At 45.4% G+C, this 16,668-nt stretch overlaps 1 protein-coding gene across 10 annotated transcripts in view; it reads left to right on the top strand.

The window, feature by feature from the left end:
- PHKA2 (phosphorylase kinase regulatory subunit alpha 2) overlaps nt 1–16,668 on the top strand; it is a 75,856-nt gene that overhangs the window by 46,865 nt on the left and 12,323 nt on the right. For all 10 annotated transcript variants that reach the window (XR_011434957.1, XM_070258029.1, XM_070258027.1 and 7 more), the window contains 12 exons: nt 805–883; nt 3,603–3,737; nt 4,630–4,739; nt 5,912–6,056; nt 6,309–6,387; nt 9,375–9,544; nt 10,315–10,494; nt 13,639–13,727; nt 14,741–14,874; nt 15,300–15,456; nt 16,209–16,288; nt 16,491–16,569. Coding sequence is in view for 9 of the 10 variants with exons in the window: in XM_070258029.1 (XP_070114130.1) it covers nt 805–883; nt 3,603–3,737; nt 4,630–4,739; nt 5,912–6,056; nt 6,309–6,387; nt 9,375–9,544; nt 10,315–10,494; nt 13,639–13,727; nt 14,741–14,874; nt 15,300–15,456; nt 16,209–16,288; nt 16,491–16,569 (1,437 nt within the window). In the remaining variant the exon portion in view is untranslated. The remainder of the gene's footprint in view (nt 1–804; nt 884–3,602; nt 3,738–4,629; nt 4,740–5,911; nt 6,057–6,308; nt 6,388–9,374; nt 9,545–10,314; nt 10,495–13,638; nt 13,728–14,740; nt 14,875–15,299; nt 15,457–16,208; nt 16,289–16,490; nt 16,570–16,668) is intronic.

Genomic DNA, 16,668 nt, shown 5'->3' with positions numbered 1-16,668 from the left:
TCCCAGAACGCCTTGATCCCCTCGTAGGGCTCTGATCATTTATAGATAGTGTGCGGAGCTCCACATTCAAAAAGCACTCTGCAGGTAGGAGGGAGCTTTGTGTCTCAAGACAGTCAGCCCTGGGCCAAGTCCCTGCTCTTTCACTTATCGTAAGCATGTTACCTCGGTTTCCCCGCCTGTAAAATGGTAATAATGGTAGTGCCTACCTGTTAGGAGGCCTGAATGTGACAGTGCACGTACAGGGGCTCAGCACAGTACCCAGCGCAGAGTAAGGGCTCAGGAAGTGTTAGTTACCATTGTTCTTTTCACTCATACAAGATGGTAGCGGACTTGACCAGCCCTGGAGAGCCAGGTTCCGAAAACATGATACATTTTTCAGTGGCTATCTAAATGGTATACTGTCTTTCAGAGAAAATAAGCAATTGACTTGAAAAATATAAAGGAATTGGGGCTGGCCCCGTGGCCGAGTGGTTAAGTTCGCGCACTCCGCTGCAGGCAGCCCAGTGTTTCGTTGGTTCGAATTCTGGGCATGGACACGGCACTGCTCATCAAACCATGCTGAGGCAGCGTCCCACATGCCACAACTAGAAGGACCCGCAGTGAAGAATATACAACTATGCACCGGGGGGCTTTGGGGAGAAAAAGGAAAAAATAAAATCTTTAAAAAAAGAAAAAAAAAGAAAAATATAAAGGAATAAAATACTGAAAATTTTGAGCCCCCAAATATTTCACTTTCAAACTTAGGTTTAAGGTGAAATTTTAGTTAATCAGTATTTCCTAATGTTGATGCTCCTCTTTTCCTAGGGATTCCTTGCCACTGGTGAAATTGATCCCTTAAATAGAAGATTTTCCACTTCTGTCAAACCTGATGTCGTAGTACAAGGTTTGCAAGCGTGTTTACTATTCGTATTTAACTTTGTAAAACCAATGTTATTTTTAATGCAAATTGTTCCCTATTTAGTTTGTTTAAAAGTGTATATGTACGTATGCTTTGGCCTATATCAGTTCTGTGAAATCCCTTCTATGACTCAGTACCTCCCAAATGCAACAATATCTTTCCCAACCACAAAGTTACTTTCTACAAAGCATTTGTTTTCTTAAATCTAAACCTTGATTGCCACTGGGGCACAAGTGATTCATTAAGCCTCATTTTTCCTAACTGCCAGTCTCTAGAAAGGAGAACATGACTCTGGGGAAAACTCAGAACCCAAGTGAGGTTCACTCGTTCCTCCCTTTGAGGTCTGACTTCTTTCCAGAGCTGCAGGCCCCTGTTTTCCCCTGCCTCCGCCTGCCTCCCTTCTTCTCTGGCCAGCAGCTCTTCCAGAGAGCTGGAAGGCCAGCCTGGGCTGTGGCGGTGGTGGCACTGTCTCTACCTCCCTACATGACGTCACCTCTGTGCCTTGGGGTCCTCATGACCAGCACCCCTCACAGTGTGGTCTTGAGGTGGACTGAGGTTGCCACAGGGAAAGCCCTCAGTGCAGGGCCCGGCCTGGTAGGCACCCAGCTCACCCTCTCCCTAATTTCCCTCCTAGGGAAGACTCCCAAGGAGCTCCTGTGCCTCACAGAACACCTCCTGTACCAGCTACTCTCATAGCACGTTGTGTATAAACCTTCTTTCCTCTAAATTAACACTGTATGTCTCTTAAGCACAAGGCCCGTGTCATTCTTACAGCTTCTATGTTGATTGACACACACCCACTCAGTACATTGGAAACAGTTATTGAACAAAGGAAAGGCAGTTCTCTTTGTGGCCACAGACTCATTTCACTGCGCCTGCCCGTGATGCAGCAAGAGGCCCTGCAGGTCATCGCCCAGTTGGTACGGTGCACCAAGCCCTCCGCAGGACACACCCGACCATCACAACATTCTGGTCAGGTCGAAGTTGTGACGGTTATGATTATCATCCCCCTCTTACACGAGGCTTAAAGGTTAATGGACTCAAGGACCTACAGCCAACAGTTCTGAGTGCAGGCATGCTGATCCAGCCTGACTCCACAGCCTCTGCACTTGTCCAGAGCGTGTGCTGCCAGGTGTTCCAGAAAACCACAAGGCTGCTTTGCCACCTGCAGCCTGGGACATTGAGTGGGCCTGAGCAGCACTTTTTTTTTCATGTAATACACTAGAACAGAGTAGAAAATATCCGAGGGTCTGGCCTGGAGGAAGGGCCAGTGCTGTTTCGGAAACTTCTTCACGTACGGCTGTGTCAGATCAGGAGGCTCACGGGGCTCACAGGTCTGGGTTGCACCACTGCTCTAAAAGAGTCGCTTCTCCAGAGAGTGACCGCTGTGTTACTCTGATATGTGCAGCTCCCTGCACGGCATTGGAAGCTTCAGAAGAGACAGATGTGAAGGGAAGCCACCCCCTAGGCCTGCATGGCTGATGCTCCCATTTGCTGAGGGCCTGGGATTAGCTTCCATCCCCAGTTCAGCTACAGCTGCCCAGGTGAGCATGTAAGGCTCCCCCTCAGGGCCTTGTTGTGAAGCTCGGAAGAGATCATGGATTTTAAAATACTTTGAAAAAGCATCATATGCTACGTAAATTTAAAGAGGTGACATTCAGGTCTCAATGGCATCTATATGTGTTGTATGTTCAGGTGCTGCCGGCCTGTGGGTACAATGGTGGGGTTCAGGGCGCTACCTTAACAGTAACTGAGTTCTTTCTCTGGCTTGAGCACCGCCCTGAGCCCCTCCAGTTCCCAGCAGGCTCTGCTGCAGCTGGACACAGCACCAGTCACTCTCTGGCCAGAACTCCCCTTCTCCAGTCCCCTCCCCGGGCTCCTTTCCTTTGCCAAAGCACTGTCCACTCTCTTAGAAGCCAGCAGTACAGCAGGTACAGCAGGTGCAGGGGTCTGAGCCTCCCTTTGAGTCCCCGCGCCCTGGGCACTCTGAGCTCCCTGCCTGCTGCGGAGCCAGGTGCTCAGCCTCACCCACCGGAGACGGGGCCCAGGCTGGCCCATTGCGGGTGCAGGGCTTAGCTCTGGGGTGGCTCTTCCCTACCAGCAGGGCCCTGTGCTATGCTTCCGGGTAGGCCAGGCTGCCCCACTACCACCAACAACCTACTAGCAGGCCCACTTTCCCTTGTCTCCGGAGGGGGGAACCTCCCCCGCCTCCCCATCGGTCAGAGTATCCCTGCTAGCGCATGCCAGCATATTGCTCTTCTTTTCTGTCCTTTGAGAGCAGGGGCACAGGCTTCTCCTGGCATCCCCCATGCAGAGCTGTATCCGCTCCTGACTCCGTGTGGAAAGAACACAAAGCAGGTTTAGCATAAATGCAGACCCAGAGAGAAGCAAGACATCATTTGAGATGGGGTAACTTGGCTTGGGACCTATTGAAGACCATTTCTAGAAGTCCCTTATCGGACTATCTTGCACTTTGAGCACACTTGATAAATATGCATTGTAGTGTTGAGGGGAGGGGAGGCCAGAGAGACCCGGGAATAGCGGCAGGATGAGTGCTGTTGCTTTCAAAGCCACCCAGTGTGTGGAGAGCATGCTAATGTGTATATCACAGGCCAAAGAAGAGATCAGTCAATAATGATGCACATCCATGTTAGGAGACACAGGCCACAATCTAATGCAGATTCTGCGTTCTTCTCGTTCCCAGTTACCGTTCTGGCAGAGAACAACCACATTAAGGAGTTGTTGAGGAATCATGGGGTAAACGTCCAGACTATTGCTGACGTTCGTCCAATCCGAGTCCAGCCAGGGCGGATTCTTAGTCACATATACGCCAAGCTCGGTGGGTTTGGGGAAATAGCAGGGTGTTTTGGTGCGGGGGCATCTTGGTTCTAGATTTTGGGTCTGGGGGAGACTGTAATATGTGTAAATTCTACAGAATTGGGCAAAGCACTACAGCAGGTGGTTCGACTGCTTCAACATGAAGGGGGATGGGTGAACAAGCACGTTCTTCTCATGCCCGAACGTTCAGTAGATGTCGCCACAGGTTGGCTGTGCGATTTGCCAGATCTGTTGTAAAATAAGGAGCCACCTGGGCCAGCCTCGGTGGCCTAGTGGTTAAGTTCACCATGCTCCACTTTAGCGGCCCAGTTTCAGTTCCCAGGCGCGGACGTACAGCACTGTCTATCAGTGGCCATGCTGTGGTGGCAGCTCACAAAAAGAGGCAGATTGGCAACAGGTGTTAGCTCAGGGCAAATCTTCCTCAGCAGTTAAATAAATAAATAAAATAAGGAGCCACCTTTGAAAATTCACACTTGGAACAGTCATTTGTGTGTTGATAATGTGTCTAACTTTTATGTGTAGTTTCAGAAAATGCTCATTTACCCATTAAAATGGGAGAGGGTTCTCATTATTTTTTCTAAAATCTGACTTTGTTTAGTATTATGGTTCAATACTAAATAAATTAAAAGTAAACATTAATAAAGTCCTTTTAATAGTTCTAGTCCATATAGATGTTGAACCGGGTGCTATTCACATACATGCCTGAAAAGAAGGGGGTAGGATTGTTTGTCATTCATCCTTATCCTATTGTAAAGAAGGATGATGGTATTAGAAAAACCAAACCCCAAAGTGGGTTGTTTAACATAAAGATAAGCCCACTCTTAGCTGAAGTCACTTGGATTAGATGTTACTATATTTGTTCTAACTCCAATTTCTCTTTATTTTTCAAATAGGACGGAATAAGAATATGAAATTGAGTGGGCGCCCATATCGGCACATTGGCGTCCTTGGAACATCTAAACTATACGTGATTAGGAACCAAATCTTTACTTTCACACCCCAGGTGAGAAGAGCAGGCCAGTAGTAAACCCACAAGCATCCGTTCATTAAGCTCTCTTTTCTGTCTGGTGAGCTACTTTGAATGTGGCAGAATGTGCATGCATGTGTTCAAATAGAGACATATGACACCTGGTACTTAGTACAATTCTTTACTCATAGTAGGTGCTCAGTAAATGTGGCTTCAGTCGAATTGAGTGTGCCGTCACTTCCAGTCATGAGTCATGGTGAAATTCACACTGCTTTACAAATTTGCTGGTGACATGTCACTTGACTCACAGCCCTTGTGCACCTAATCACAGTAGTCTCTCACTCTTGCTTAGGTTGACATCAGACCCTCTCTCTAACACACAGCAAGTCTGATTTTCAGGCCCCAACCCTCTTGGTGGGATCCTGAATATACTGATTATGAAACTTTTCTTCAGAGTTTTTGTTTCCAAAGGAAACTAGTCCTGTGAAACCCAAACCAAAAGTTTTTCATCCCATTCGGGCAGCAGAAGACCAACTGTGGGATCTCTTTGTCAATGTGTGGCACAGGCCCCCCCCCCCCACCACCTGCCTGGGCACACAGTCAGCTGTGGGGTCATGGGTCAGTAGCCCCAACTTGCTCTTTTTCAGCCTAGCCATGCTGCTTGCTTAAATCTTGGGAGTTATTTCCCTTCGTAATAAATTTCAGACCAGAGCTGAGCATGGACTAGTCCAGAGGCCAGGAGAACAATTTGATTTTCATTGACGTCAGGCAACAGTGCCTTTAGTTCATGTTGGCCAGGCCATCAATCAGGTAAACACAGTCTCCACCTCTCACCTGCTCTCAGTGCCCTCACTTGGAGAGCATCTCCGAGCCAGCAGCTCTGAAAGGAGTGGGAATGAGGGAGTTATTGATTTCCTTTCAGAGGCAGCGCTGTTGGGCCAGGTGCTTAAATCCCCATCTGAGGAACTGTAAATAGATCTAGCTGTGCACCTTTCTCTTCCCCACTAATGTAGCCACGACTCCTGGGCAGGCGACAGATCAATTTGTCTGATCATGAGGAAAGCCCCAGGATGGGGTGGATTGCAGCCAGGATTGAGCCTCTTCTCTGGAAACAGAACACAAGGATTGGTGCTGCCGTGAATGACAGCTGGGGTTGTGTTGAGGGAAATGAAGGGACAGCCTTTTATCTGGTCTGTTCTGACTTGCAGTTCACTGACCAGCATCACTTCTACCTGGCCCTGGACAACGAGATGATCGTGGAGATGCTGAGGATCGAGCTGGCCTACCTGTGCACTTGCTGGCGGATGACGGGCAGACCCACGCTCACCTTCCCTATCACCCACACCATGCTCAGTAATTCCGTGGACTTGATCTGCCTGATTCATGTCCCGCTGTTGGTTTGGGCCCTTTTCAAAGTGTTTAAAATGAGTCCCGTGGACAGAGCTAAGTACTGGAGCCGGTTCTTAGCAGTTCGGTTTCTTAGCTTGGGACTCTTCTATGCTCTGCATATTTTAATTGGATTGTTTGATGAAAACATTGCAGTGCATGCCCCCCAAAAAAGCATTACCAGATTAAGTAAACTAATTTGTCTTTTTTTTCCCTTAGCAAATGATGGGTCAGATATTCACCCTGCAGTTCTTTCTACAATTAGAAAACTAGAGGATGGATATTTTGGAGGAGCTAGGTAATTTGTGATTTTTTAAAAATAAAAGTAACATTGACCTTTCTTACTTTTGCCGCCCTTCTCACATTTTTCATATCAACTGCTGAACATAGAAGCATGGCACTTTAGAGTAAAAGAGGAAGTTAAAGTTTATCTAATCCAGTCCCCGTGTGAAACTGCAATCAGCTCTACAGCAGCATTCTCTTGCATGTTGCTGAAGCTTTTACAGGTGCCAGGAGGCCTGGGGCATAGGGAGAGAAACATCAAGTCTCTCTGACGTGGCATCCATGGATGCACGTGTGGAATGCTGTGTCTGCTTCTAGTAAAAGGCGTGGAAGAAAACCCCCAGTGCCCAGGATCTAGCAGGTCCTCAATAAACACTCCTTGAATTGGCTTGGGTGTGCTGTCACCTCAAGAATAATTCACAGAACTGTACAAATTCCCTGGTGGCCCTCAGAGCAGAGCACCTGAATGGGGCTGCCTTGACCGTTATCCCCTCATTCTCCGTGGAATGATACCCATGCTGGTTTGCAGGCGCACGGACAGCAGATGCTCCCAGGTATTATGAGTAAGCACCTTGAGTGATGGGGGCTCACCTCCCAGGAAAACCCCTTTTGTTTTTATACCCTATAACTGTCACAAGGTAGAGGTTTTCTCTGTAGCATCTATGCCCTGACCTCTCCGAATCCCCTGGAATATTCCAGAAGGGCCCCAGGAGACCCTCACCATGCAGCCGGCTCCAAGTGAAATGTGGTCTTTCCCAGGCTCTGGGAGGCTTCCGTTTGGTCCCTGATGGAATGCCAGTTGCTAAAAGTGTTTGGGCATTGAAGTCAGCCCTTCTTCTCACATCCTCCCCCACCAGGGACCCTGCTGCCACAGTCATTTTTTTTTAATTGTGGTAAAATACACAAAAGATAAAATTTACCATCTTAACCGTTTTAAAGTGTACAGTTCAGTGATACTAAGCACGTTCACGTTGTTGTGCAGCCTATCTCCAGAACTCTTTTCATCTTGCAAATCTGAAACTCTGTACCCATCAAACAACTCTCCATTTTCTCTGCCCCCGGCCCCTGGCAACCACCGTTCTCCTTTCTGTCTCTAGGTATCTCATCTAAGTGGACTCTTGCAGTATTTGTCTCTTTGTGACTGGCTTATTTCTCTTAGCCTGATGTCCTCAGGGTTGAGTCACTATTTCTAAGTGCTGGGGTTGGCACCTCTGCTCACAGAGCTTGCTGTGGGTTTTGCTGTAGACTTGAAGTGGCCCTCACCCCAAGCTTCTCCTGACCTCTCTCAGGAGTGTCAGCAAGACTGTCCCCAGCATTTTGCCATCTCCATTTCCAGTGCTAGCGCGGTAACTGCAGTTGCACATTTCACCTCTAGTTTGGATAAGTTACCACTTGGTGTATGGCACCATAACCGAGAGGAAATACCATACACCCGTAATTAACTGTTTTTCAAAATAAACTCGTTAACTGAAATCTAATCATTGTCGTAAGGATACCGTCTGCAGTTAATTTGAGTGCTTGCAGTGTGTTCTTTATTGCTTTGTATGGATTGTCTCATTTAGTCTTCCCTTTGTCATGTGGGCTGTATTCCCATTTTACAGACGAGGAGCTGTAGGCTCAGAGGGCTGGGGGCACACGACAAACAGGTGCAGAAGCTCTGTGTGAATCCAGAAACAGAGCCCTGACCACCCTGCTGAGCTAGGTGAGGGCTTACAGGAATCGGGAGGGCCTCCTGCTTCTAGAGGATGGCAGAGGAGTCAGAGAACCACAGAAAGGAACAATGCCGCTCCATCAGCTCCCTTTCCTACTAAGTTCTTGATAATTAAAGTGGACTCATCTGGGCTTTTCCTTTTGGTCTGAAGGTCTTTAAAAACTGAATTGACTGGGTAGCTTGCTATCAGAAGCCTTTTTTAATTACTGCCTTTCCGCCTTTGACCTTACTCCTTTCAACTCATCAGAGAGAAACTTTCCGTTGTCTTTTTCCCCTGCTCCACTTCACCTCCTCCTGTTCTCCAACCTCAGGGTAAAGTAGTCATTAGAACTGGCCCCAGGGCTCCAGGGGGAAAAAGTTTTTGCTTTATTAAAGGGAGACTTTTCTTTCCCTCAGGCCATGTTTTGTTCATGTAGTTCATTTGCCCGTTGAAGCTCAAGCACCTATGAATTCATTTGCATTGCATCCTTCAATTTACTCCCTAAACGTTTCTCTCAGCTGTTTGAACTACGTCATAATCTGATGCTGGTAGCTCCGAGGCATCCTATTGTTTTCTGCCTCTGGATCTGACATTTTAAGAAGCATGAGGTGCCGGCTTTCTTTCTGTAGGGTGGACATCCTAGTGCTCCCCTAACCTGGGGGTGGACCTGCAGAACTGGAGGCTGCTGCCTTTGTAGCGGGACCCCACACTGCCAAACCCAGCTCCCAGTTATCAGTGGATCTTTCTCAGCCTGACAATGTGATAGGGCCACTCTAGGCAGCTGCTGCAGTCTGGGGATGGCCCGCCCATCACATTCCTTCTAGAGAGAACTTTGGCTCTGAGACTTGCCTCTCGCATCATAATACCTGTGCCTGTGTGACCATATTGCGTGGCAGACACTCATAAATGATGGCTTGAGTGCTCCCAGAGAATTGTTGCTTATGGTTTTGTTCTGGTCCAGTCATTTTAGGGCAAAAAATCCCCAAGGGTTGGTTCTGGTTAAAAGTAGTTTGCTCAATATGTTCTGTTAAACTTTGGTTGGTTCAGTAAAATAGATTTATATTTGCGTTGGGTTTGAGAGTAAGAAATCAGCATGATTCATTTTGGCTTTTAATATGCCATGTGTTGACACTTCTTACTTGCTACTGAATTTTCATTGTCATTTCTTGACTGAGTGCTTATATGGGGAAGTCTGCAGAGTGATGTTATTGACTCTGGCCGAAGCTCCACCTGGGTGTTGAAAAGTCTCTCAACTCATAGTGGAAGTTTGTCCACATGCACCTGTATCTCTAACATAGTGTCTTCTTGGCAGAGTAAAATTGGGGAGCCTTTCAGAATTTCTCACCACATCTTTCTACACGTATCTGACCTTCCTGGATCCGGACTGTGAAGAGAAGTTGTTTGATGATACCAGTGAAGGGAACTTCAGTCCTGATAGTGATTCCGATTTGGGGGGATATTTGGAAGACGCCTATAATCAAGGTATGGCTTGGAGTGCCTTTGCAGACGGTTCATTGAATTTATTTAAACCTTGGCATTGTGATAATATTGCCCTAAGACTGAAGCACAGAAAATGATTGGTAATTAACATGACAAAAAGAGGCTTTGGAATATTAAAATGAATAAAATGCAGGTTTAAAAACCTAAACTGCAAAAGTGGGGCTTTTTTAAACCTAGAGGGACAAAGAGTTTCAGGAATGAGGACTTTTCACAAAATATATTCTGAAGACAGAAACATACTGCCTGAATTTTCAAAGGAATGGTAGAATGATCTAGGTTTGGTTGCATATGAGTGATGAAATCCTATGTATATAAAATTTCTCTAACTGAACAAGATTTTGGGTTGAAGTGACCTGTTTTTTACTTTTAGATAGTACTTGAGATTGGGGCTGGGGTTCCATAATGCTTAGCTCACTCATGGCAAATTAAAACAAAAAGATCGGGTGTTGGCTGCTGGCCCTCAGGTTGTCTTACATTATCAGTTCATCTTGGGATAATGTGCTGTAAACACTATCTTGACCTGTATTTTCTTTTCCTAGGATGAAGTTTTCCAAACAGTAACTTTATAAATATATACATTATCTATGTAAATCTCTTTATTCTTCGCGGGTGGGGTTGGGGTGCAAATATCTATATCAAAATGTTGACTTCCACCACATCTACTCAGCACTGTGTGATACGCACAATCACTCTTATGCATTTGGAATATTTCTGCAGCTTATTTTCATTGGCTCTTTTTCTTGCTTGTCCAGTCACAGAAAGCCAGGACGAACTTGACCAGTATATCACCCACCTCCTGCAAAGCACATCATTGAAGTGCTATCTGCCTCCTCTTTGTAAGAGAACCGAAGACAGCCACGTTTTCAGTGCCATCCACTCCACTTGGGATATTCTTTCTGTGATGGCAAAAGCAAAGGGTTTGGAAATTCCATGTACGTTATTAACTCTTTTCTGCCTGTTAAAATAACATCTTTTATCAAAGTAATGCATGAGCATAATTTAAAAGTCAAAGAATTCTAAAAGAGAACAAAATGCAGATGTTTCCTGCCTCACCCCTTCCCTCCCCTCTGCCCCCAGTTTCTACTTAGAAGCAACCACTTTCATCTCTTAGCTGTTTCTTCTGGTATTTACGTCTCTCCATATTTCTAAAATAATGTGTGTATGCCACTGTCTTTTGATGCATTGACTTGATTCAGTATCTGTTGCCTTTCCCTTATGTGGGTGAGGATTTAGCTATCTTAAATCACCACTCCTCTATTTTGCTTTCCCTAAACTACCAATGTAGTTGTGTTAAAGTTTGATTAAACCAGTATTCACTCTTTGTATTATTTTTTGTATGAAAATATTATTTCCAACTGAGCATTATAGTATACTATTATTATATTATTGTTTATACTTTTTGTTTTTTCTAAAGTTAATAGTTGCCCTATCTTTTAATTTGCCTTCCTTTCTATACCTTCTAATGGGCTTGCAATACAAATTCCCACAAGGTCAATCATATCCATGAATCTCTTCGTTCCACTACTTTTCTTAGAGCCCACAAGTCTCCTTCTGTCTGGCTGATAGCACTCTAGGCCTGTTGCATACCTGGCATCCTGGGATTTCTCTTTACTGTAATCCTTGGAATCTCCTTTGCTTATCTCTTCAGTTGGGTTTCCTGTTTCCTGAATCTGATGTGTTCCCCTTTCCCAATTTATTCCTTTGGCAGAGCACATTCTAGAATAGTTTCAATAGGTTAAAAACATGGTACAATGGAAGAGGGTGTGGTGATGACAGCCCTCGACTTGCTTGTTTCTGAAGTTCACTTCCCCTTTTGGCCTGGTTGCCCTCCATATCCGGGATGTAGATTTTATCCTTGGCTCTTCCTTCACCGTCATCCTGGAGAGTTCTTTGAGACGTCCTTGTCTCTTGTGTTGGCTCTCCTCTTTTCTGTATCTCAACTTTTCCTCTTTTTTAGCTTACTCTGTTATTTTGGTAGTTGAGAAACAGTGCATGGTTAGTAACATTGTTGAGATCTTGCAAGTCTGAAAATATCTACAGATATTCTATATCCATTTGAGAGTTTGGCTGGGTATAGAATTCTAGATTGAAAATAAATTTCTCTTCAGAATTTTGAAAGCATCACTTCATTGTCTTCTTGCTATGAGTGTTCCTATTGAGAAACCTAAACCCACTCTGATTTCTAATCCTTCAAATATAAACTGTTTTTTCCTTTGAAAGTTTTTAGGATCTTCTCTGCTCCCAGGTTCTGAAACTTCAGTGATGTGCCTTGATCTGGGTGTATTTTCATCCACTGTGTTGGGTACTCAGTGGGCCTTTTTAATCTGGAAACTTATGTTTTTCAGTCCTGTAAAGTTTTCCTGAGAAATTTCTTGACTCATTCCCTCCCCTACATTTTCTCTGATCTCTCTTTCTGGTATTCTGTGATTTCACTGTTGACCTCCTGGAGATGCCCTCATCCTTTCTCTTCTGTCTTCCATTTGTCTATCTTTGGCTCTGTTCTGAGGACAATTGCTTCAACTTTTTGTTCCGCCCCCTCAGTTGAGGTTTTTTTCACTTTTGCTATCATGTTTCAAATCCTTGTCTTCTGAATTACATCTGTTCTTATTTCCTACATGCAATATAATTTCTCATTACTCTAAGAATATTAATACCAGGGCTTTTTATTTTTGGTTGTTTGTTTTCACATGTTCTTCTCCCTAAATGGCTTCCATTTCCCCCAAGTCAATTTTTCCTTGTTTTTTTGGTTTAGAGTCTTTCCTCCAATGCTGGGTGTTCCGTGGTTATCTGCTCATGCATGAGACTCTCCAAGCATGTTGGCGGGGCCTGTTGGGTTTGTGGGTATAGTCTGAGCGGATTTCCCATAGATACTCTCTAATCTCCTTTGCCATCTCTTTTTTGACAGGTAAGGATCTTGTTGCCTGGAGCTATACAGTCACTTATCCTCCCTAAGAAATGTTCCCAGGCCTTCAGACATGCTGGTCAGCACCCCCTCCAGAGGCATACCCCCCTTTTTCCCTCTTCAAAAAGACCCACCAGTCTTCTGTCAGGGTGAACAGGGCAGTGCCAGGCTGTGTCGAGTTGAGGAAGTCATCTTGGGAGCTCAAGATGGAGCTTGGGAGCTTCTCACACAGCTTCTCCCCAGTCTTCCTTATTTTGGACACCCTCTTTGGACCCCCTAGTTCCAGAGGTATGCGGAGCAGCAAGCTCCTGAGACTTCTGAGGATCCTCTGATGTAAATCTGACTGGTTCTTGGTTTTTCACACTGCAAACTTGAGGTTTGGTTGCCTTGTATCTGGTAAATCAGTTATCTTTCATCCATCAGCTTTCTTGCTTCCAAAACGTTGTTAACTATTGTCTTCTCTCGTGCTTTCCCCTATTTTTGAGGATTTGTCTTTTTAAAAAAATATATATATTATTTTCTGTAGTGTTAATGGGGGGTTGAGAGGAAGTAAAGTTAAAATATATGTTTGATTCACTAGGGTAACCTGGAGGTCTATAAATAACTTTTAAATATGCCTCATCTTTACCTTTAAAACTTCCTCTTTTCCCAAGATGATATGATGTAGCCTGGAAGACACTGATGGCTTAACGAATAAATATTGATAATCATAACATCCAAAGGTGGTTAAAAAAACAGAAGCCCTAACACTAGGTAGTGGCAAATTGAAACACATACTGGACAGGAAGCTGGGACACCTTGATTATGAGAAAGCCAATGATCTTGGACAAATGGTCTACCTTCTTTGGTTCTCAGTTTCCGCATCTGAAAGAAAAAGAGGTCAGGCTCAGTCATTCCTAAGGCTCCTTTCAGTCCCAAGATACTGTATAATTTTCCCTGAATTCCAGGAAGGAAAAGAGAAATTCAACTCCTGAAAGCAAGATCCAAGTCCTGCTCACTTCTTGCTCCCAGATTTAACACATGATGTGGCTACACGATAAATTCTTGTTGAAATTAATTGAACTAAGTAATCATTTCTTTACTTGGTTTGTATTGAATAAGAAGTACCTCTCAAAATAAGTATTTTATCTTTCTTCCTCCTTAGAAGAGGTCTCATAAGTCTTTTGTTTTCCAGTTGTTCCTATGACTTTGCCCACTAAAGTTCTAAGTGCCCACCGGAAATCACTGAATCTTGTTGATTCTCCTCAGCCACTCCTAAAAAAGGTAAAGTGTTTAGAATCGCTTTTTGAAAAAGTGTAATGTTCTTCAATGCTTGTGTAGTCCCAAGAACTCTTTTGAATGGTTGAACTCAAAAGAAAGCATATTTCTTGAGATCCAGGACTTTTAGGGTTAGACGTTCTGGGTTTCCTTGTGAACCTGCTCACTTAGTTGTCTGGAATCTGCTTTGTGTCAGTATGCACAATGAATTTGATGTGAACCTTTATATTTTGCATCTAGGAAAATACTGACTTTCTGGCTGCTCGTCAGAATCTGTGTCGCACTAGAGGAAAGAAGCTAGCTCACTATCTAGCCCTGTCCTTCTGTGCCAGCCAGCCAAGGCCGGCTACTTGCAGAGTAGGGTACAAAACTGGAAAAAGATTCCTCAGGAGAATAAAATCTCAAGGTGTTCCCCACTGGTTCCCATAATTTGTTCTTTTATCCAGAAGTCTTTCTTGATTTTATCCCACATGAATAGAAAGATTCAGCATCTGTGGGAGAATATTTTAACCTCAATTTTAGGTTAAAACTCACATGCTTTTTGTATTTGATTTGCTTTTTAAAAATTATTTTCTTGAAATCTAACATATATAGGAAAAAGTGTATAAGGTGTAAGTGTAGAGCTCAATGAATTATCACTGAGCCAATAGACCCATGTAAATGACCAACCACCCTTTGTGCCCCTGCAGTCGCTCCCTTCCCATCCACTCCAAAGGTAACTGCTGCCATGAGTTCTCACACCAGGGGTTAGTTTTGCTTGTTTTTGAGCTTTGCATAGATAAAACTTACACATATTTTAACCTGTTCAGTCCAGCCTCTTGCAAACATTGACTAACACAGTGATTCACTGGTCCAAAATAGTAAAGCATATAAATAAAAAGCTACAAAAGATCCACTGAAAGCTTCGAGATAGGTGCAGCCACAAAGTTCCAAGACCAGGTTGGTGTGTCACTTCCTGATCTTCTAAAAGATCACACCCTCAACCCATCTCCCCTGCTCTTTGTCTGCCGTGTGGCCAGGCCCCCGAAGATGACTCCCAGTGGCCCAGAGATGACCGTGGTGATGTGGACTGTGAGAAGCTGGTTAAGCAGCTAAAAGATTGTTCGAACCTGCAGGACCAAGCAGACATTCTATACATTCTGTATGTAATAAAGTAAGTTTACCATCTTCACTAGGTTGAACTTTCTCCATTCTCCTTGACTCTCTCTCCTACTCTTCTTGGCCTTCCAGCAAGCGAGGTCATGATTTTATTCACCCAGATTACCCAGGATCACCATGAACAGTCTTCCGTCCCCGTCCCTGCCTGCCCTTCCATTCCCTTCCCTGCTCGCTTGCTGGCCTCCCAGGACGAGAACGCTGGGTGAGGCCAGGATCTCACCATTTTCCAATGTTAGACTTCTGTTTCAGATAGGAGGAGTGCTTTGGTGAGATGCAACCCTCTCGGTGAGACACAGAGGCACTGGGAGGGCCCCTAACACTTGGCAGAATGCACAGTGATTCATTCCCCTGCTTGCCGAGTGAGCTCTACTGCAAGAGAATCTGGCCTTTAAACATTCCGGGTTTTCTCTCTCTCGACAGGGGCCCCAGCTGGGACACAAATCTCTCCGGACAGCACGGGGTCACCGTTCACAACCTCCTTAGTGAGCTCTATGGGAAAGCTGGCCTGAACCAGGAGTGGGGTTTGATTCGCTATATCTCTGGTCTGCTCAGGAAGAAAGTGGAGGTCCTGGCCGAGGTCAGAGGCATTGCGCACGGGCTGTCCATTTGTCCTTTTTAACCCCATGCCCTCTTCCACTTCCAATCTTCCTATTACGAAAGCTGGAGGCAAGCACCTCTTATTTGTAAAGGAAACCAGTTATTTAATATATAGATGGAGCAGGCCCTCCTCTCCTGACCTCCCACTGCTCTTGGAAGGCAATGAAATTCAAGTTGATTAGTTTTGTTCCTTCTTAGCTACAGAAAAAGATTTACCAAGAAATAAAATGGAAACCCTCTGGCCTGGCCCCCTCTTAAACAGAACTCTCTTATGTCTGCACATCTGCAGTACAATCAGCATTAGTATTTTAACCCCTAGGCGGGCCCTGCAAAATCCGGAACTGCTTTCTTAAAGTTCAGTGTTGTGGTAAGGTGACAGTATTTGTTATCTATGGATTATGGTGAAACTGGCAATTTAGGACTCTACTGTGGTCATTAACCCTTAACATCAGTATCTTAGGACTCATAACAGCCCATCCTGCTTGTGGCATATAAGGGCCAGGCCTAGGGCCACATCCTGGGGACACAAAGATCACTGGGACCCAGCCCTGCCTGGGTTGCTCAGTGTGGGGGTCTATGTATGAATTTTTCAAGTAAGTGGCAACATGGGTCATAAAGTTTGTAAAGGAAAATTTATGATCTTATTGGTGGTGGTGCTTCCCTGTTGGCTTTGCTAATATCTGTTTCTTCCCTCACCCCCTTGCCGCCTCGCCCTTTTTCCTAAATGGATAGGCCTGCACGGACCTGCTGTCACACCAGAAGCAGCTCACAGTGGGCCTGCCACCAGAGCCCCGGGAGAAGATCATCTCTGCGTAAGTCATCAGCCTGGGGGCCTCAGGTTTGTGGTGGATCGTGGGGAAAACATCAGTGCCATCCACTGGTCAGGAAGAGGGTCTTTTAAAAGACACTATCACTTGGGAGCTTCCAGCACGGAAAATGGGGACCTTCCCCGGAGGGCGAGGAGGCAGCCCTCCTGGGCATCTTTCATGGTGTTTGTGTCCTGCTTCTTCCTAGGCCCCTTCCCCCCGAGGAGCTCACAAAACTTATCTACGAAGCCAGTGGGCAGGACATCAGCATCGCCGTCCTCACACAGGTCAGCTGGCCAGGGAGGGACAGGGCTGCGGCCTTCTCTGGGTGGCAGGGGCCCCTCTGCCACCGCCTGGGCTCTAAAACGCTGTCTCCACTTGTGTCT

Source organism: Equus caballus, chromosome X, assembly GCF_041296265.1.
Source record: "Equus caballus isolate H_3958 breed thoroughbred chromosome X, TB-T2T, whole genome shotgun sequence".
NCBI lineage: Eukaryota > Metazoa > Chordata > Mammalia > Perissodactyla > Equidae > Equus > Equus caballus.
Note: the sequence above shows the minus strand (reverse complement) of the source record. Positions and strands in the feature narration are given on the sequence as shown.